This window comes from Rhinatrema bivittatum, chromosome 2, assembly GCF_901001135.1.
Source record: "Rhinatrema bivittatum chromosome 2, aRhiBiv1.1, whole genome shotgun sequence".
In the NCBI taxonomy this organism is placed as follows: Eukaryota; Metazoa; Chordata; class Amphibia; order Gymnophiona; family Rhinatrematidae; genus Rhinatrema; species Rhinatrema bivittatum.
Genome location: NC_042616.1, coordinates 270,554,200 through 270,575,256, shown reverse-complemented (window position 1 = coordinate 270,575,256; position 21,057 = coordinate 270,554,200). Strand labels below are relative to the sequence as shown.

At 43.0% G+C, this 21,057-nt stretch overlaps 1 protein-coding gene across 1 annotated transcript in view; it reads left to right on the top strand.

Annotated features, from left to right (window-relative positions):
- The window catches only part of AMPH (amphiphysin), a 467,360-nt gene that overhangs the window by 379,851 nt on the left and 66,452 nt on the right, over positions 1-21,057 (top strand). Inside the window, exons 23-25 of the mRNA XM_029587079.1 lie at positions 8,570-8,683; positions 16,434-16,457; positions 18,971-18,994. Coding sequence (XP_029442939.1) covers positions 8,570-8,683; positions 16,434-16,457; positions 18,971-18,994 — 162 coding nt within the window. The remainder of the gene's footprint in view (positions 1-8,569; positions 8,684-16,433; positions 16,458-18,970; positions 18,995-21,057) is intronic.

The window sequence follows — 21,057 nt, the reverse complement described above, 5'->3', positions numbered from 1 at the left end:
ACTTTAGAGAGCTCTGTTAAATGTAAAAACCTTTGTCTTATCAGTTTCTTCCAAACTGGAGACTGATTTCTGTGAAGGAGATGTTTAAAAAATATCTCCTTGAAATCCTTAAGATTCCTGCAAACACTGTGCCCCCGATATCAAAAAGCCTTCTGTTTGCCACCTTCAAAGAAAAAGCTTTGATGAAACAGGAAGCCTGTTCTTCTCCTCTATCCAAATTTATCTGGGAAACATCTGGTGATATACAAGTTAGAACTGCAACCTTAATTGTGAACTTGTTTTGGAACTGGACAGAGACTGGTTCATGACTTTGTTAGATACAGAGAAGATCTGTTCTATGCGCAGAAGATTAAAGTTTTCACAGATGTGGCTCGAACTACCCATAAAAGAAGGCAGCAATTCCTATTACAGAGACATAGGGTTTTACAACTGTGAGCACTATTCTTTTTGAAGTTAAATATGATTTTTTTTTAACCCAGCCAGCTTATGTTTTTCTTTAGTGACAAAGCTTCATCTGGAGATACCTTGTTGACTGCTTCTTGTGGGATTCCTGTTGCTGAGGGTTAATTCTAGGGATATACATTTCTTTGACACAAATGGGTGAAAAAATGAATGTCTATCTTCATTTCATTCATGGACCCCCAAAACAAATGGACCCACAAATGGGTGAAAAAATGAATGTCTATCTTCATTTCATTCATGGACCCCCAAAACAAATGGACCCACAAATGGACCCACAAATGAAACAAAAAATCTTCATCTCAATTGTTTGTTTCCCATTTAAGTCTATGGCTCATTGAAGTCTATGGCTGTGTACTAGATATGTGAATCGGGTGCCGGAATCGGTTCCGGTTTCAGTAACGTGGACCTGCAGGAAATTCCATTTCCCGCGGTCCAGACGGGTTTTTTTTTCAGCTGTCCCAAGCCGAAAAAAACAACCCACCCCGACCCTTTAAATCTAATTATTTACAATCCCCCACCCTCCTGACCCCCCCCCCCCAAAACTTTCCTAAAGTACTTGGTGGTCCAGCGGGGTCCTGGGAGCGATCTCCCGCTCTTGGGCCATCGGTTGCCAGTAAACAAAATGGCGCCAGTGGCCCTTTGCCCTTACCATGTGACAGGGGCTATCGGTGCCAATGGCCGGCCCCTGTCACATGGTAGGAGCAATGGATGGCCGGCCCAGGATTTAAAGGGCCCACAGTGGAAAATGCTGTGGCGCCTCCTGATGATGTCATCTCCAGCCAATTCTATATAAGGGCTCTTCTGACTGCTTCTGGTTGCCTTCACAAGGTTATTGGTCCTTCAAGTCTCCTGTTTCTCATGGTTCTCTGTGTTCCTGGTTTCCTGGTTCCTGCATCCAAGTCTTCATTCCTGTATCCAAGTCTTCAGTTCAAGTCTTCATTCCTGCATCCAAGTCTTCAGTCCAAGCCTTCAGAGTCCTGTCCAAGTCTTCACTGCTGGTTCAAGTATTCAGCATCTCTTCCTTGTTCCTGAGTCTGAGTTCTTGAGTCTGAGTCCAAATTCCTGAGTCTGAGTCTGAGTTCCGAGTTCCTGAGTCTGAAGTTTGAGTTCCGAGTTCAAATTCCTGAGTCTGATTTCCTAGTTCCCAAGTCCTGTGCCTATTCCAAGCACTGAGACCTTGTCTTGTTCCTGTTTCAAGCCATGCTTCAATCTTCAAGTCATGCTTCAGTCTTCAAGCCATGTTTCATCTTGGTCACATCCAAGTCCTCAGCTGTCATCTTGTCCAAGTCTTCGACATTACTTCCAAGTATGCAGTATCTTGTCCACATCTCCAGAGTCAACTTCGAGACCTCTGTCTCCATCTGTTCTCAAGCTCAAACCGCTCCCAAGCAATAGTCCAAAAGGGCTTTCAGAGTGGCCAGAGAGCTGCCCCAGAGATCAGCATGGGTTGCTGATCCTCAGTTCTTGGTGTGTGTTGGATGTCCAAGCATTGCTGCTCCAAGTCAAGAATGTTCCTGTTCTGGTTTAAGTCAAGAGTGTTCCTATTACAGCCAGCCCATGCCTGGATGCACTCGCCCGCCAGCAGCATGGACCACAGCCAGCCCCAGAGTTGTGTTAGTTGTGTCATGGCACAGGGGCTCATGTTCTCAAACGCCCATCCACTCACAACAACTTTTATATATATACACAGCAATTTAAAACATTAGTGCATTGTAACTTTATTCAAAAAGTCACTAATTTCGCTTTTATGCTGTGCTGCTATTTTTTAATCATCAAGTTCATTCATATTTTTCTCCCACCTTATTATGCCAAAGCCAAGTTGCTCACAAAGAACCACCTCTCCTGATACAAGCCATAGCTAAAGCAGCTGACAAGCGAGACCCTTGGCCCACTCCAGCAAAGAAAACCCCAGCACAAATTTCTGTGACACGCTATCTCACAGAGCCCATCAAAGACATGGACATATATGCCCAACATATCAGTGCATCTAAGTCCATAATCTGGCCAGACCAAGGCAAGGTGACTCAGCAATATTTTTCCTACCCACCAACCAGTGTGTCTGTTGAATGTGTCTTCTCAATGGCAGGGGATATCATGAGCACCCATCACTCAAGGCTGGTGCCAGAATGAATGGAAAAGCTAGTCTTTCTGAAAATCAATCTGTCTTTTTTTTATTTCTAGAACTTCAATGTAAGAGGCAAGATGATTGAATGCACCTTTAAGGCCTTGCTGTTTCTCTGCCTATGTGCCATGCCCCAGATATACCACTGTAGAGGTTTTGCTACTATTGCTCTGCCTCTTGCCATGCCCTGCTATGCCACCTTAGGGATCTTGCTTCCAATGCTCTGTCTACCTACCATATCCCAGATATGCCACCAGAAGGGGTGTAGCTGCTACTGCTCTGCCTTCCTGTTAGGCCCCAGATATACCACTTTAGGGGTCTTACTGCCGCTATGCCTACCTACTATGCCCCTGATAATCTACCTTGGGGGTCTTGCTTCAATTGCTCTGCCTACCTGCCAGACCCCAGATGTGTCACCTTAGGGGCTTTGCTGCTCCCGCTCTGCCTATCTACCAGGGTTTTGCTGCTACTGCTCTGCCTGTCAGGCTCCAGATGTACTACCTTATGGGTCATGCTGTTAATATACCTACATGCAATTTCTATGATGTCCTAGCATGAGAATGTGCTGGTTGGTTCTCAGCCTAGTTCTCCCACCCTGTTGTTTGTTGGTTATACTGGGGTGTTTTGTCCCCAGAACAAAAAAAATGTGAAAAGATAAAAAATACAAGTTTCTCCTCCCAGTCCACCTGTACACACTAAGGGGCGGATTTTCAGAGCCCTGCTCGCCTAAATCTGCCTAAATCAGGGCGGATTTAGGCGAGCAGGGCCCTGCGCGCCGGTGCGCCTATGTTCAATAGGCCTACCGGCGCGCGCAGACCCCGGGACTCGCGTAAGTCCCGGGGTTGTCTGAGGGGGGCGTGTCGGGGGCGGGCCCGATCCGCGTGGCGTTTTCGGGGCGGGCCGTAGCATTTCGGGGGCGGGCCCGGGGGCGTGGTTACTGCCCGGGGCGGTCCGGGGGCGTGGCCGCGCCCTTCAGACCCACCCCCAGGTCGCGTCCCGGCACGCGAGGATGTACGTCTCCCTCCGGGAGGCGTAAATCCCCCGACAAAGGTAAGGGGGGGGTTTAGACAGGGCCGGGCGGGGGGGGTTAGGTAGAGGAAGGGAGGGGAAGGTGAGGGGAGGGAGTTAGAGATTTCCCTCCGAGGCCGCTCCGATTTCGGAGCGGCCTCGGAGGGAACGGAGATAGGCTGCGTGGCTCGGCGCGCGCCGGCTATACGGAATCGATAGCCTTGCGCGCGCCAATCCCGGATTTTAGCGGATACGCGCGTATCTGCTAAAATCCAGCGTACTTTTGTTGGCGCCTGATGCGCCAACAAAAGTACGCCAAATCGCGCAATTTGAAAATCTACCACAAAGTCTTTTTTCCATCTATACAGGAAAAGGACCTTGGAGTTCTAATGGACAATATGTTGAAATCTTTTGCTCAGTGTGCAGCAGTATCAAAAAAGCAAATAGAATGTTAGGAATGATCGGAAAAGGAATGGAAAATAAAATGGTAAATATCATATCAACTCTGTATTGAGTCATGGTGCGACTGCACCTTGAATATTGTGTGCATTTCTGGTCACTCCTATCTCAAGAAAGACATAGCAGAACTAGAAAAGATACAGAGATGGAACATCTCTCCTGTTCTGAGAGGCTAAGAGCATAAGAACATGCCATACTGGGTCAGACCAAGGGTCCATCAAGCCTATGGCACTTGGGTAGCTGGATCTAGCACTCCATTGTGAAATATATCTTGTATGGATGCAGCCCTTTGTTCTTTGAAGTAAAATAGTATAAAGAAAAAAAACCCCAAAGAAACAAACTGAAGGAACAAGAAAAGGCAGCTGCAGGCTAGCTCAGATAAAGATCTGACTATAGGAATCAAGTTGTGTAGTTGCAGTGTCAGTCAGCAAACGGTGCAGGTAATGCCTTTTCCTTAGAGTAGACTAATGTAAAACTTTTGTCACTAGCTTTGGAGGGTTAAACTCCCAACAGGCCAGTTTGCACTAACCTAAATAGCAGTTTAACACTCAAATGCTAGTCATAAATGCATTAAAGTAGTCCAGTAAAGAGAGATAACCTGCAAACCTGTCTGTTGTTTTGTTTCAATTATTTTTTCTGGATACATACGAAATCTATTACATCCCTGAAAACGTTCTACTTTTTTTTTTTAACTCTTTATTTATTCAAATTAAACAAATACAATCAAGAATTGCAAAAAGAATACAATTATCAAAACAACATATGAAAAGAAGGAAAAAACACTTTTTACTTTTGTCGGTTTACTTCCAGGTGTATATCCAGCAAGTCTTAATTGTAAATTTTTGGAGATATTTTATTTGATCAGCCTGATTGGGTCAAAAATTTGTACAAGATGAATACAGAGACAGCATGGAAAAAATACAAGTTTGCGGATAATGGAAATAGTAGGGGAAGGAAAAGTCTCTGGACTTTTTCAAGTCATTTATTCTTTGTGCATTCTCCGAGGTCCTTAAAGGGCTTCATACCCGAAGCGCTCCTTGTCTGAAATCCCGCAGCCAGGATGCTCTTTTAGAAGCAGCAATTATGATGCAGCCGTCCTCTCAGTGCCGGAAAGAGAGAAGGCTGGCGTTCACCTCTGGAAGAGGATATGACTGACAGGGTCACTCGCCAACCTTTTTAAAACTGACATTTCCAGCTTATTATTTAACACCCAGTTGAATGCTAGCGATTTCCAAAAGAGGATTCAAACTGCTAAATGTTTGAACAGGGCACTTCTGAAGAGGGTATTTCTTTTCTCAAGGTCTCCAAGATAAAATGACATGTAAGTTAATTAGGGAAGAAAGCAGTAGTACTTCATTTTAAACTTACCTTCTTCTAGGTGTGAATTCTATTTAAAGCATACAGCGGTCTATTCATTAAGGGGTAAGAAAGTTTGATTAATTATTGCTTCTTCTTGATTAAACTTATCTGCTTCTTTTTTTTTTTTGTGCTATTCATTAAAAATAAGTATGCAAATTTAAACCATGAAAAAGCTGAGGCACTTTCACATCTAAAGACACTTATTACGTCTTCAGTGACCTTTTATGTTTTATTTAAGGCTATGTGAAATGTTTAACATTGAAGGCCTAGATATACATACACTGCTGTTAATATATACTGTATATATTCTTGACTATGTCTTTTTTCCAGAGCATGATGCAGAAAGAATAATTTTCTTTTTTTAACTTTTCTTTCATTAATCTTGAATCAATAACATTGATGTTTAAAATGGCCTGAGTAGAACAACTGCAATCACAATTTTCCTAGGGCATATAGAAATATATAGAAACATAGAAATGATGGCAGAAAAGGACCAACGATCCATCCAGTCTGCCCAGTAAGCTTAAGGTGGTAATTGCTGGTCATACAACTCACCCCCATTCTTTTCAGTTTCCCAGAACGTCAAAGTCAGGGCCCTTCATGGTTGCTTTTTGAGTCCAATTCCCCGTTACCTCCTGCCGTTGAAGCAGAGAGCAATGTTGGAGTTGCATCAAGAGTTTCAGGCTTTCTGGTTAAGAATAGTACAAGCTGCATCAGTAAGTTATCCCTATGCTTAATTGTTTTCCCAGACCGCAACATTCAATGTCTTTCGGGCCGATACAGTAAAATGCGCAGGAGAACCGGCGCTCCGAGGCGAGCATCCGCTCTCCCAACGCGCGCCCAGGCCACTCTCCTGGGCATGCAATTTAGTATTCAAATGAGGGCTCGCGGTAATAAGGAGGCGCAAGGGACACTAGCGCGTCCCTAGCGCCTCCTTATTGGCAGAAGTGGTGGCTGTCAGGGTTTGACAGTCGACGCTTAATTTTACCAGCATTGGTTGCCGGCGTCGGTTGCCGGCAAAATTAAGTGTCCGTCATCCAACCCGCAAGCCACAGGCTGATTTTTATATTTTTTTAATTTTTGGGGCCTCCAACTTAATATCGCTATGATATTAAGTCAGAGGGTGTACAGAAAAGCAGTTTTTTCTGCTTTTCTGTACACTTTCCCGGTGCCGGGCGAAATTAACTCCTGCCTTTGCCAGGAGTTAATTTCTGAGAGTAAAATGTGCGGCTTGGCTGCACATTTTACTTTCTGGATCGCGCGGTACTAAATAATAGGCTCATCAACATGCATTTGCATGTTGCGGGCGCTATTAGTTTCTGGGAGGGGGGTGTTGGCCACGCGTTTTCCACACGCTATTATCCCTTACTATATTAACAGGGGCTAACGGTGCGCTTGGTTGAGCGCACCATACTGCATCAGCCCATTTGTTGGTTTCTGTCTGAATAAAATTCCTCTTTTCATATTTTCCCCTGCCGTTGAAGCAGAGAGCAATGATGGAGTTGCATCAGCATCATGAAGGTTTATTGGTTAAGGGTAGTAACCACCACACCAACACGTTACCCCCATGCACTCTTTTCTTCATTTCCATCCTCTAGCCTTTAGGGATCCACAGTGTTTATCCCATGCCGCTTTGAAATCTTTCACTGTTTTTGTTTACCCCAGTACAATAATAGTAGCAATTAAAAGGGTGATTCAAGTTTAAACAAGAGCAAACCATGAACAATTTTAACAATACTGTGAAGAAGCAACTAATATGAGCTATCAGAAAATTCTAAAATAAAACAGGAGTAATATCTCTAGCTAAAAATATCTATATATAACATTAGTTATCCAATAGGCTAACAGAACTGGGAATATTCATTAAAGGATCAACCTGAGTGTTTTTAGCTTTAGTTTTTGGAAATGCAATACCTCTGAATGTGTCTGTAACAACACCCTTCAAATCCCAACCTATCTCCTGAAAACCTACCCCCGAATCAAAGTGCCCCCGTACAATGGTCCATATATAGAGTATCAGACTGAGCCTTATAAAGAGATGCTCTCTCTCTCTCTCTCTCTCTTCTTCTTTCCTACTGAGGAAATGTAGCAAACTGGTGTGTGTAAGATATGCTTGCAGAGCTCCAGACATGTATGAAGAGTATTTTATGCCCTATGGGGAAGATTTTAAATGTTACCCGCATGGGGTACATTTGTGCGCGCTACCCAGCATGCACAAATGTACACCCGATTTTATAACATGCCGCGTGCATGTTATAAAATCCGGGGTCAGTGCGCACAAGGGAGTAAACACTTGTGCACCTTGCGCGTGCCAAGCCCAAGGGGAGCCCCGATGGCTTTCCCCGTTCCCTCCAAAGCCGCTCCGAAATCGGAGCGGCCTTAGAGGAAACTTTTTTTTCGGCCCCCCCCCCCACCTTCCCCTCCCTTCCCCTATCTAACCCACCCCCAGCCCTAACTAAATCCCCCCCCCACCTTTCTTTCAAAAGTTACATCTGCCCGAGGCAGGCATAACTTGCGCTTGCCGGCCAGATGCTGGCGCGCGAACCTCCGGCATGGCCACTGTGTTGGAGGACTCGGGAACGCCCTGGCCCCACCCCCGGACTGCCCCCGGACCGCCACCATGCCCCCGGCCCCGCCCCCGGACTGCCCATTTTTGAAAGCCCTGGCACATACGCGCATCCCGGGGCTTGTGCGCGCTGCCGAGCCTATGCAAAATAGGCTCGGCGCATGCAGGGGTAGGTTTTCGGGGTTTACGCGCATAACCCTTTGAAAATCTACCCCATGCATATAATTTATAAAATAGTGCGTATCTTTGCGCGGGTATATGGGTGCATGCGCAGCCCTTTTAAAATCTACCTGTAAGGTTATTGTCCCCAATCTGTGTCTGTGGCAAAAGTCCTTGATGAATTAGGCCTATGGAAAGCAAAACTTTACTGTCCCAAAAGAGGTGCCTCTGCAGTGCCATGAACAGACTGCAGCAGAGCACCAGCTCATGCTACTTCCAGAATTCCTTCAGTGGATTTCGCCTCACACCGCAATCATTACATTCACTGTGCTCTGGGATGGGGTGTTTACAGCCTGCCTTTTAATTCATGTTCCATAATGCAATTTTTCAGGTTTCTTTGACTGAGCTTTGCGTTTTCTATTCACCTTTAATAGAATGAAGTACCAGAAGCTAAGAAAGAGGAATCTTTACTAGATCTGGACTTTGATCCTTTCAAGCCAGAAGTGGCTTCGCCGGGAATAACCCAGACACACTCACCCATGTCTCAGGTATTGCTTTTTTACTTGATTTGCTAAGGTCTGAAATAATCTTTAAACTGAACTTGTCAGATCGGCCTCTGCTTTGTGCGCCTGATGACTGTGATCCAGGAGCCGTGGGTTTCATTCCCCTCTTGAGCTGCTGATCTTAGTTTGGCTAGGGCCGATTATTCTGCAGAAGTCGGGTTTGCTGCATTTTGGAGGGGGGGAGGGGAGGGAGTAATGCGTACATGTAAGGCCGGTGTTAAAGCCGTCACGGTGTTGGGAGTTACCTGCCAGTTTTAACGCTGGCATTACATCAGGTTTCAATGCCCAGTTTATGAAAGTAATGATATGCAGAACCACGACTGCGCTAGAAGCGGCGTGGCTTATGCTAACACAGGCTGCGGGGCGCTGCATAACAGGATTCCCTTAGCATCGCTCAGCCCAAAGTGAAAGGGATGGCGAGGGAAGGGAGCCTCACCCGCCCCCCTGCTCCACCAGAACTGAATGGGCCTTCCCAGTCCCACCCTGAATCTAACAATTGCCTTCCAGACCCGTAAAACTGCCCACCCCCCACCCTCAGACCACCACTTGTGCTCTCGTAGGGCCCCCTCGGTCTTCACTGGTAGAAAGGAACTGGTTTCACGACTGCAGACTGAATGCAAAATGCTGCTGCTGGCGCACCCGGCCTCGGGTTCTTTGGCACGCTGGTCAGAGAGGTTAGCGGCGCCATTTGGGATTTGGCGTCGTGACCTGCAGGATGGAAACCGCAGAGCTCCTGCTGGCAAAGTGCTGGGGACAACTGTGGCCATGGAAGTAGGAGAATGGGGGCGGGGAGTGGATTGTTTGGACCTGGAAATGTTAAACGACTCCTCCTAAGGTGTCATTTACTTCCCTGTATTATGTGGCCTGCATTAAGCTTCTTAGGTGATAAGAATGAAGGTCTGGCACCATGTTATCAGTTCAATTTGGGGGTTTTTTTTTCATTTTCAGCACTTTTTTGGGGGCCAAATTTAGTTTTGATGGACTTTTTTTTTTATTCTTTTTTTTTTTTTTCAGATTATTTATTTATAGATATTGTATGCTATTTACCAAAATGAGTATCCCAAAACCTTCTGGGGGGGGGGGGGGGAGTTGGTTAAAAGCACCATACGTTCATTTTGTGGAAAATGAGCCCAAACAAGAATGGCCTGTTTCAGTTCAGATTCTCCATTCAATTGCAATGAATGCCCATCCCCGAGTATTAATGTTAGATGTACTCTACAGCATTAATACTGTATGAGGCCATTGACACAGGAAATCATTTTGTTGAAGGGAGGGGACGTTTGTATAGGTGTTTCTTTATCGCCTGGTAACGCTAACACACGTTCACGTTATGCGTGTCTTACATGGGTGTTAAGTAATGCCTGCATTCACCTGTTAAATGCGGGCTTCAGGTACTGCTCTTAGGCTGTTATATAGCAGTGCAAGGTACCATATTGGAAGTGAGGGTGTGATTCTAAAAGGTTTTAACCACACGGCTTCTATCGGCAGACAAACCTGAGAAAAATATAGCAAAGTGTAAATCAGTTTCTTATACGATTTTGAAATAGTGCAATTTTTGGCCCAAGTCATAATTTGGTGAAACACGAACTTTGTGCATGCCAAAAGATGTGCAAATTAGCACTGAGGAATTGCAGCCAGTTCCTTAACATGGACCCTTTGTGTGTGTGTGTGTTTATACATGAGAGAGAAGATAGGTTTGTATGTGTTCGTGTGGGCGTTTAATTTTTTTTTATCCAGTCTCCAGTAGAGTCAAAGACAATAATAACTGGGGAGCTGGGAGTATGGTTCCTTTATTGTGACAGGAGGTGACTCCTCTAATGATAAATTATTTTTAGCTTTCCCCACTATCTCATTTGCACATTACATAATGCAGTGTACTGATAAAGAGCAAAGCTAAAAATACATTTTTTGCATTCGTATGCCTCTTTCTTTTTCAGTTACAGCCATTTGTTTTTGCAGGAATGCTCTGTTACTCACTTCCTGACCCATGAGCTGGGCTCACCTGTCTCCAGTTAAGACCCGTCACTGTACGTCCACACACTGTACAATATAAGACACGTCAAGTCAAATGATTGACATCTGCCCCTGATGGTCAGATTAACTCAGGGCTTTTTTGTTTTGCCAGTACTTGAGGGTATTTATTACCGGCACCTTTTTTGGCCTCTCCATCAGCCTCTGGGAAGTGACAGGAGGGGAGGGGCTGGATTCACTCTTCCCTATCTCCTTCCGTATCACCCCTCCCCCTCCTAATCTCCGTGTGCTGTTGCCTGGAAGGGGAGGGATTGGACAGAGCAGGAAGCAGAGGGCTGTTCTCTGCAGGGCACTGGCCAATAGAGTTGGGGCACCTTGGGGCACCGGCTCTGCTTGCCGTTATCAGGGACAACGCAGAATAACGCCAGAACCTGGTAATTGTCTGTCCTATTAACTATTCTGGGCCCTGTAATTTAAATTATTATTAGCGCTATTATGTATTTTTTCTCTTTTTCTCCTTTTAGCTACGTTATGTATTACCTTGGCAGCACATGTACACATTTTGTCATGGCAATAATATTTTCTGAATCTAAATCTGAGAGGAGCAAGGGAGAAAAGCACCAGTGGGAGAGGGATGGGAGAGAAAGAGAGAAGTACTCATGGTGCCTGCCTCTCTTTCAACTTCCTTCCCCCCCCCCCCCCCCCCCCCCCACTGGTGCTTTTCCCATGGCACAAAAGAGGCATCAGCTGGTAAAAGCGCAGCTTTTTTATGCCTCCTACCAGTGGGAGGGAGGATGTGACTGAACCCTACAGCCAGTTGCAGGGGGGCAGGGCTATCATGGGGGGCAGGGAACTGGGCAGTTGCCCTGTTTTCCCCCAACCCCTCTAAGCATGGCACTGCATTTAAGTACCAGCATCTTTCTTTCTAGGGAAAAAAAAAAAAAAAAAGCACTGGATTGATTGATTTATTTAAAACAGTGTATATCCTGCCAATCCAATAGTTAGCACTTATCAGCAAGTCACAACATAGAGTATATACATGCACATGCACATATCTGTTTCAGATTTGTGACCTCTGTCAACTAGAAAGTTCCTGCTTTCATGCAGTGAGTGGGTTACTTTTCTAAGTGTAATCTGCTAAGAATTCTCATGGGATGCCAAGGAAGACACAGCTCCCTTCAATTACCACCCACTGACACATAATGTATTGATTTATTTTAATGTAGATAGGCCGCAATTATCCCATGTCCTAAGTGGCTTACAAAAGCATACATTCATAAATAAAATCACATAAAATTTGCAAACAAAATAATGCAACAAATGGACCGAAAAGATGCAGTAAAGCCCAACTCTGCCATGGCCAGACACATGAAAATCCGTGGCACTTCTGCAACTTTCAGATTCCACGACCTGCAATTTGCTTTCCTGTACTCCTAGACACATGGAACTTGCTGTTTCCTTGAGGTGTTCAGAAGTCTCTGCTGATAAGTGCATGTATAGAAAAGCCTCATGGAACCAGTCTGTGCACCCTGTTTTGGGACTACCATGCAGGAAAATGTTGCACTGTAATTGCAAAGATGCCTGGCGGAAAACACGTGTCACATCGCCCTTGTTATTATCTCCTGGTTTGAGATTTATAATTTCAGGGTTTAGAGAACGCTCCCTTAGACTCTGTCCGGGAAGCTTATCAGCAAACAGCAGCTACAATTTTCAAATGATGAGTCTGAGCCCAAAAAGGATTTCTTTAAAATGTTGCAAAAGTTTTCCTCTACATGCCGTTTATTGGGAAATTGCCACTCAGCAAGAGGAAATGACAGTAGGACACAAACATGACAAGCTGAAATATTTATGTTTTGAAATTTTTTTGCTGTTTTTTTTTTATTTCTCAGATGAAATATCCTAACAGGTTCCCCTCGCAGCAGCTTATATTCCATCTGTTTCCAATACAAAGCGTCTTCATTTTCATCGCGGCTTGCGTTTTTTTCATGGTAGAAAAATCTGCTAATATTTCACCCTGGAAGAGAACAGATTGTCCTTGCTCAGGTGCCTTGAGACCAGGGAAACTGCTAGCAAAAATGCTTTCAATCAATGTCTACTGGCCATTGCTTCCAAACTGTAAAGTAAATCAGTCCTGAATGGCAACCGAAAAGAGCACATTTTTTGGGTGGTGCAGCCACATCATTCTAGGCTGATTTATTTTTTATTATGACTAATTTTGTTTTGCTTTTTGCCTTTGTTCTCTCTCCTCTATTCATTACCACCTCCCTCTCACTTCCCCCTTCTTCCTCTTCTGCCTCTCTATAGCCTCATCATTTATTTCCCCCCACGCCAATCCCCCTCTCGTACCCAATCCCTCCTCTCCTCCTAGCTGATCCCCCTCTCATCTCCCAACACCTTCTCACCTCCAGCTGAGATACCGTGGTCAGATTATTTTTAAATTTTTCAGTAAAGGTAGCAAATACTGAGGCCCATATTCAGAAGCATTTAGACGGATAACTCAGAAGTTATCCAGCTAAATGAATATGAGGGCACTTAGCCAGCTATATTATCGCCAGCTATCTTAGTATCCAGCTAAGTCTGGTTGAGCCAAAGAGCTGTCCTAAAGTTAGCCAGATAAAGTTAGCTCTATTCAATAGTGTGGCTGCACCACTGAATATCCCTCCAGAGTTAGCCAGATAAGTTTATCCAGTCAACTTTGCTACTCAGACAATGACTGAACATGGATCTCACCTTATTTAAGACAGCATCATTACAGTTTCAGTTAAGGAGAAATATTGAGCCAGAGGTTTTTGAATGTGAATCCTATCTAAATTGGAGACTTTTATCCTATCCAGTAGCATTGATACATCCGAGGAAATTGCTCCTTTGAAAAGTGTTTGACCAAAATGCCAGTGATGTGCGCTATAGTTTACATCTTCTCTTCAGAATGTTAAACAAGCCCTTCGCAAGTTAGAATGATGATGGTGAAAAAATAACTCAACAGAGAATCATCAAATTTGTTCAAATAGTTTGAGCGATTATAAAAAAAAAAGAAACCAATTTGGCAAAAACGGAGCTAAAATAACCATTTATGGAAGAAATCCACGTAAATTGTTTCAGCTCACTAGAAAATTGACGTATCTTCCTAATCGTTATATTGACAAAGATTTGTCTATTAACTCTGAACAGTGCAGTAATTTTGCTAACTATTTTAAAGAGAAGGTCTCAACAGAATGCAATAGATTTGTCGGTAGAATTGCTCCTCTGGTTCTGAATTCTGACAATGGCCTTTCTTTGTGAGACTCATTTTCTGAAGTATCTAGTAAGAAAATTCAGCAAATACTGGTTAGGCTTAATCCATCCTTTTGCTCTTTAAATCAGTATCCACTGGTTTTGCTAAAGGCTTTACATGAAGATCTAAGTATATTTCTTGGCGAAGGTTACCAATTTGTCCTTCACAGAGGGCCATTACTAAGACCCTTTATTTTACAGTAATTTTAGACCTGTTCCAAACTTGCCTTTTTAATCTAAAATTACTGAATGTGTGGTTTTAACTCAACTGGATGATTTTTTAGAAGAACATGTGTCAATTTGGATTTCGGAAATTAAACAGTATCAGCACCCTACGATTGTCTTCTATGGATACGATGTGGTTTTGAAAAGGGAACATCCTATGTGATGCTTGTATTAGATATTACTGCTGCATTTTATATGATCAATCATGTGATTTTGCTTAACTATTTCTGGAACCATTTTTAACTGGTTTTTGATCTTATTTGTCTGACAGAAAGCACAAAGTTACCCTTGCTGCATCCTGATCTCAGTGGCATTGTTTAACAACTGGCAGTCCTGCAGTGTTCTACCTTATCTGTGGCATTATTTGATATTTATATGACTCCAGTTTGCAAGGTTCTGAATTGCTTGGGTATTCTTTTTAAGATGTATGCTGATGATATACAGTTTTTTATGCTTAAGCTCTCATTTGGGCACCAATCAGTAAAATGCTTAAGAATTGTTTTTTTACAATTGAAACTTGGCTAATCAGGACTAGCAGGAGCACTAGATGGTCTAGGTGATTGCCTAGTGCACCGGAAGTGTGCGGGGCATTGGAGTTGGAGGAAAGGGCGGTGTTTTGTTTGAAGCGGATGATCGTGAGACACGGCTGAGTGGGCAGTCGATGGTTTGTTAGTTATGATGCTCAGGGATTGGTGACGAGAATGAGTTAGAGAGAGAGAGAGAGAGAGAATATAAATAAATGTCACATGACCACTGCCCAGATAAAACTGAATTCTGATTCTAACTAGACCTCTGCTAGATGATGCCATGTAATGTTTAACATTGCAATAGTTGGTAATAACATAAAAATTTATTCTGCCATCCGTAATTTAGTAATTATCTTAGATTCTAATTTAATGTATCTATGAAACAATTTAGTTTAGTTATGAGGTCTTTGGGGGTCATTTTCTATCGCTTATTGCACGTGAAAAGTCCCTTTTCACGGGTGATAGCTTGCCGGGGCAGAGTCGGGTGGGAGTCGGGGCGGTGAGGGGAGGAGTTGGGGCGGCGAGGAGGTGGACGCTGCGATGTCTTTGCTGGCGGCAATAAGGTAAGCACCGTTATTGTTGCCAGTAGCGCACCTAATAGTACCACCTTTCACGGTGGCGCTATTGGGTGCGAAAACACCACGGTGGTGTGATGGCTGCCAGCTTTCGCAGGCCCGCCCCCTCCCCCCCTTCATCCTCCGCCCCCCGTTTTGCTGGATTCACCATTCTGCGGTAGAATGGTGAATCCAGGCCTTTGTTTGCAAAGCTGCATATGTTATGTAGACTTAAGCTTGCATTATCTTATCAAGATTTTCGTTTACTTTTGCAAGCATTAGTGACATACTCCATCTTGTTTCCACTCATGAGACAGTAAGGCAAAGTCGTGAATCCGTGTCTGCCTTCCGGAGATGATGGTTTTCAAGCTGGTGCTGCTGGAGGCGCTGAGCCCCTGATGCAGCCATAAAAGGCGAAACTCGGCCAGAGTCGGGCTGGTTCTGATCAATTGATTACATTCTCTTTCCAAGGCTCCGGTCTTGTTTTGTTTTTTTCACATCCATGGCTATCCTAGACCGTTTACTGACCTGCTTTGTGGGTTCTTCCTTAAGCAGGTACTCTGGACCTGTGCACTTTGCACCTACCTTGCCCCTTTGTCCCCACGGGTAAAAGTAACAGTGAGCAAGCTTTTATCCACAGTGGGGGTGGGCGGGGGCAGGGGTGAATTTCCAAAGGGCCCCTTTACACATAAAGAGTTTTGAAAATTACTTGTCCTGGGATTATTGTTCCTTATAGTTCACGGTGATTTACAGATTGTGAAAAGAAGGGTCTTGCAGTGAAAATGGTGCTTTTAAAGGGGCCTATGTACTCAAAAAACAGCCCAATGTACTTAATACATCATTATTTGGCCCACATTAGTAGTGGCTTTGAAAATAACAAATTACTTCATAGGCACGCTAGCAGTGTGACGTTAAGCTGAATGCACTTTTAGTACAAGGACCCAAAAGGAATGTTTAAAGAAATGAACATATGAATCACTCCATCACATTTCCTGTCCTACGCTGCCTTTCAAGTCATGTAGAATAATTTCCAGAATTTCTGGGTGATCAGACACTGAAATACTCATATGCAGGTAGCTGCTATATACTGAGCGTTCTTAGAAAAGATCATGAGTTTCATTAATTTCAGCAACTTGCGGTCACCGTGTGGTAGGTGATATCCTGATGCCCTGTTCTTTCTCTTCTCAGACTCTGCCCTGGGATTTATGGACGGTAAGGCTGTTTAAAGTGTTACATTTTTGGCATGGTTTTGTTGTAACTGCATAAGCTGAATTAAAACGCTCTGTGTGCTGTACACTGAGATGATAAATAACAAATGCGTAGACTTTTAGAGAGAGTTTTAGTAATGGAGCCAAGCAATGTCAACAGAAAAGGGACTGTGTTTCATTAAACTAAAACTGAACGTCCCATTCTTCTTCCAGTCCCACCCCTGCCTCACGAAACAAAAGATAGGTAGTTGAAGGACAAGAAACTTGAACGCAAAAGGTGAAAAAGGTTTCTATCTTGCTATTAAACTTTATTATCCTATACATAATTTAAAAACACTTTCAAAATCATCCGTATTTGAAGCCTTCCAGCAGTAAAAATGTTTCAGAACCGAAAGTGACAGGTTTTTATCCAGCGCAGCCTAAATCCTTTACTCTGGTTCCGACTGATCAAATGTTACAGAACAGGCGATATGTTCAGAAATGTACTCATCAAAAAAGCACATTTTTAAGGATTGTCAGTGTGTCATTTTGGAAACATTATGGAGCCAGTGATTGAAAAGCTATGTGGGTTTCTTTTGATGCTATAGATCCCCACTGTGGAGTTAGTGCCATCATAAACCTTAGCAAGCAGATTGTTAGCATCACTTGTGTTGGTGCTGCTAGGATAACATCCCGGGAACTCTTGAAGGACTGAATGGCACTAACGTTTGCAGTACATAAAATTGGCTGTACTTGAAGGAATGGATCTATATGTGCTTGATGTATTGGGGTAGCAGGCAGCTCCTTTAAACAGCAGCGATAGGTTTGTACCATGTCATCAATTCATGGCTTTGGGCCTCTTTGAAGGATGTTTCCAATGATAATTTTGATTGGTGTCATTGACATTTTCTTCCGTGTATGGCGCAGGTGACCTCATATATAAAAATATAAAGATGGGACCTGGTTCAGTCAGATTTATACCTCAGTAGGAGAATGTACTGCTGAATCAGTTGTGAAATAATAAGTCCTTCGGCTTTGATTTTGATGTCATAATACTTTTACTGCTTATATAGTTTCCATCATAAAATCAATGCCAATGCTCTCTTGCTTTTTCATTTCAACTGGAAAAAAAAACATTGGAAAGGATAAAGGAATAAACAAAAGAAGGCAGTAGAACATGTATTACAAAACAAAGACTGCTCTTACTGTCAGCTCATGGTGCAAATAACAGAGAAACAGAACCATAAACAGGTATAACCTCATATAACACTGCTGTTCTTTCAGCAATGGAGTATTTGGTTTTGCCAGCATTGTGTCCATGCCATTCTGATGCAAGGGCACCCCTTCAATGTCTCCCTTCAAAGAACACCCCTATTGTATGTAGGCTTTGAGCCATCCTTGATTCACAGTTATAGAGTACAACTTTCAGAACTGCATGTAGATACCAAATTCACACCTAAGTGAATCTGCAGAGATTTATGTTAGGATTTGATAAAGTGTGTGGTGGGAGTTACACAGTTGATAAAAAAAAATACCACATATTTCTGTACCCAAAAGTACACATGGACATTTGTATTGCTGGAAAATGCATATTTTCTGTACCAATTATATAAAAATATGCATTTATATTTTAGGTGTATAGTAATTCTAGCAGTGCACACATAATAAGCCAGAAGTAAATGCAGAGGCTGGTATTTTATGGAGTATGCACGTACTCCACTCATGAAAATATTTATTTGTGCATGCCCTTGAAAATCACCAGACTGCCGATACCTCCAGCAGTTCACCTAGACCTTCATTAGTCCAGCTAGGGACCCTCCAGCATGTCATCCTGAACCCCCACCAGTTCACCCAGTCCTTATACCCAAAAAACTACAGGCAAGTGTGATTTCAGTTACACAAGTCAACTTAGTAGGTGCAAAAGCATACGGAGAAGTTTGATAATACATGTGCATATGCCGCTTACAACATAGCAACATGTGCAGATACTGCCCGATCCGCTCCCGAATACTCCTAAACCGCTCTTTATTTTCCCTGTAAACATTTATATGTGACCAGTATCAGTGTGCATGTACTCTCAAGGTTTATAAAATATCATATATATGTGTGTGCAGGTTAGCTATGTGCAAATATGCTAATTTTAGGTGCACAGCTCTTTGAAAATTACTTCCATAACATGTATCCATAGTTCCGAGAAATAGTTCAAGCCACTAGTCTCAGGAAGTAGTTTGGGCAATAACCCAGCACTTTCAATGTATTACTTATCATTACACAGCAAGTGTAACTAGGTAGATTGAAAGGTACGTTTTTTTCCAGCAAGAGCAGTACCAGCATCTGCCTTTCAGTAACACAGATCAGTTTCTCATTTGTGCTTTGAGTTTGGATACACTGTTAGGGTGAACTTAAGTAGACAACGTGCCCCACTATTTATGAACCCTTCTAATACCAGATACTGTAGGATATACATTTTAATTAACAGAAGTTTCAACATTTAACACTGTTTCCTATGCCTAATGCATGTGTTTTTCTACTGTACAGACAAACAATGAACTGGTGCAGCCGGTAAGTAGACTTTAAAAAAAGAAAAAATCTAATGAACTAAAAATATGTTCATTATTGAACACTTATCATTGCTGAACCTTTACTGTTGTACTCTGTGTCTTATCTCAGTGCTATTTTAAACAAGTGGGGAAAGCATGCAGAGACATGGCTTTGGGAAAGCTTTCCAAACATAGATTTGTAGAAGAGGATGATAGGGTTCTTATATTAGACATTGGATTTGTGCTATGCTTCTGTATGTTTTTTCCACTTATTTTAATATATTCTGCTTGTGTGTGTGTGATGGTGTGCATGTATGTAATGGTATGTATGTGTGATTGTGTGTGTGTATATGTATGTATGTGTGTATGTGTATGATGGTGTGTATGTGTATGATGGTGTGTATGTGTGTATGTGTAAGATGGTATGTATGTGTGTGTAAATGTATGTATGTGTATGATGGTGTGTGTATGTGTATGATTGTATGCATGTGTATGATGGTGTGTATGTGTAGGATGGTATGTATGTGTATATGTGTGTGATTGTGTGTTTATGTATGTATGTGTATGATGGTGTGTGTATGTATATGATGGCATGTATGTGTATGATGGTGTGTATGTGTATGATGGTATGTATGTATGTGCTTGTGTGTGTGTATATGTATGTATGTGTATGCTGGTGTATATGTATGTATGCTGTCATGATGTAGGCGTATGTGTTGCCTTAGATAGGATAGTGGGACTTATGGCAGGCAATTAGATGCTGCAGAATGCTGGGAAATGTTTCATTACAAAAGTGCTGCCTCCAGCACTACCATCACCACCACTACAGCAGCTTGGCCCAGAGCAAAACTGAAGCAGAATCCCAACTCACTTACCACAAAACATTCTGCTGTTAATTCAGACTTTAAAAAGAAAGCAGAGAAGACAGAGCTACATGAAGAGACATACACAGGCACACAGTAATATAGGCAGATACAGACACAGGACATGCATGCCTACATACAAACAGTGCTAAATCTCAGATGGGTTTGTGGCTGTGTGCGTATAGGAGTTCTGTATTGGGGTTTGGAGGTGTCTGCATGGGGGAGATGTGGGGGTAGATGTTTGTGTGGGGGGGGCAGTGTGTCTGGTGTTGAAGTGCATGGGGGGTAGCAGTTATGTGTGGGGTATATATTTGTGTATGTGGGGGTTTGGTTAGGACATGTGGAGGTGATGTGGCTTCAAAGGCGCCGTGGTTTGACAACCATTTTAGCATTCTTCCCTTGTCTGACAGCGTTCGGCAGCCTCTAACTGTGTCCCATAGTAAACCACCGGGGCTGTTTTAGGGACAGGTTCATTCTCCAGAAGCTTGGTTGAGATATTCTAATTTTCTTCTAGCAAATTTGATGATTTTCCATCCTTTCTTAGGAGACTTATTTTGCCCCAAGACAGACAGTCAGACACAAATCCCTTTTAGATATTGTTTCCAATATTCCATACGTTGAAAGCATATCAAATTATCAGATTGTCTTCAAATATCAAATCTCATGCAATTTTTCTTTAAATATGTATAATTTATTGATTTTATTTATCTCTAAAATTTTTATATCACAGTAACCTATAAAATAATGTTCTTTTTTCATCAAGCTCATCATTATCTTTGATCTTGGTTGGGTTTTTTTTTCTGTCTACCTATAGAGCCTGACTCTTCTCCAAAAAGACTTTCACTATGTCATTAGGTTATGGTGAAAAGCCCAAATTTTGAGACAACAGAAGACATGATCAAATCTAAAACTGACTTTGATTTAGACATCTGGGTCCTAAACGTTAGCACAGCCAGTGTTAGCCAGGAGGTCATTGTTGGTCATTCTTTTAGAGAATCTCAGAAGGTTCCAGGGGCAGGGCAGACCTCAAGAGAAACAACTAGAACAGTTTTTGGAGAAGGGCAGGAAGACATTGCGCTAGAGCCAGCGGCAGCTACTATAGGTGAAAAGCCAAGGATTTTACTACCAGCACAAACTTAGTACAAGAAATCTTTCATGCCGGGAATGTGAGACTGATCAGTTTCTAGAAAACTTTACCAACAGTGAGAGCCTTGCCGCAGAA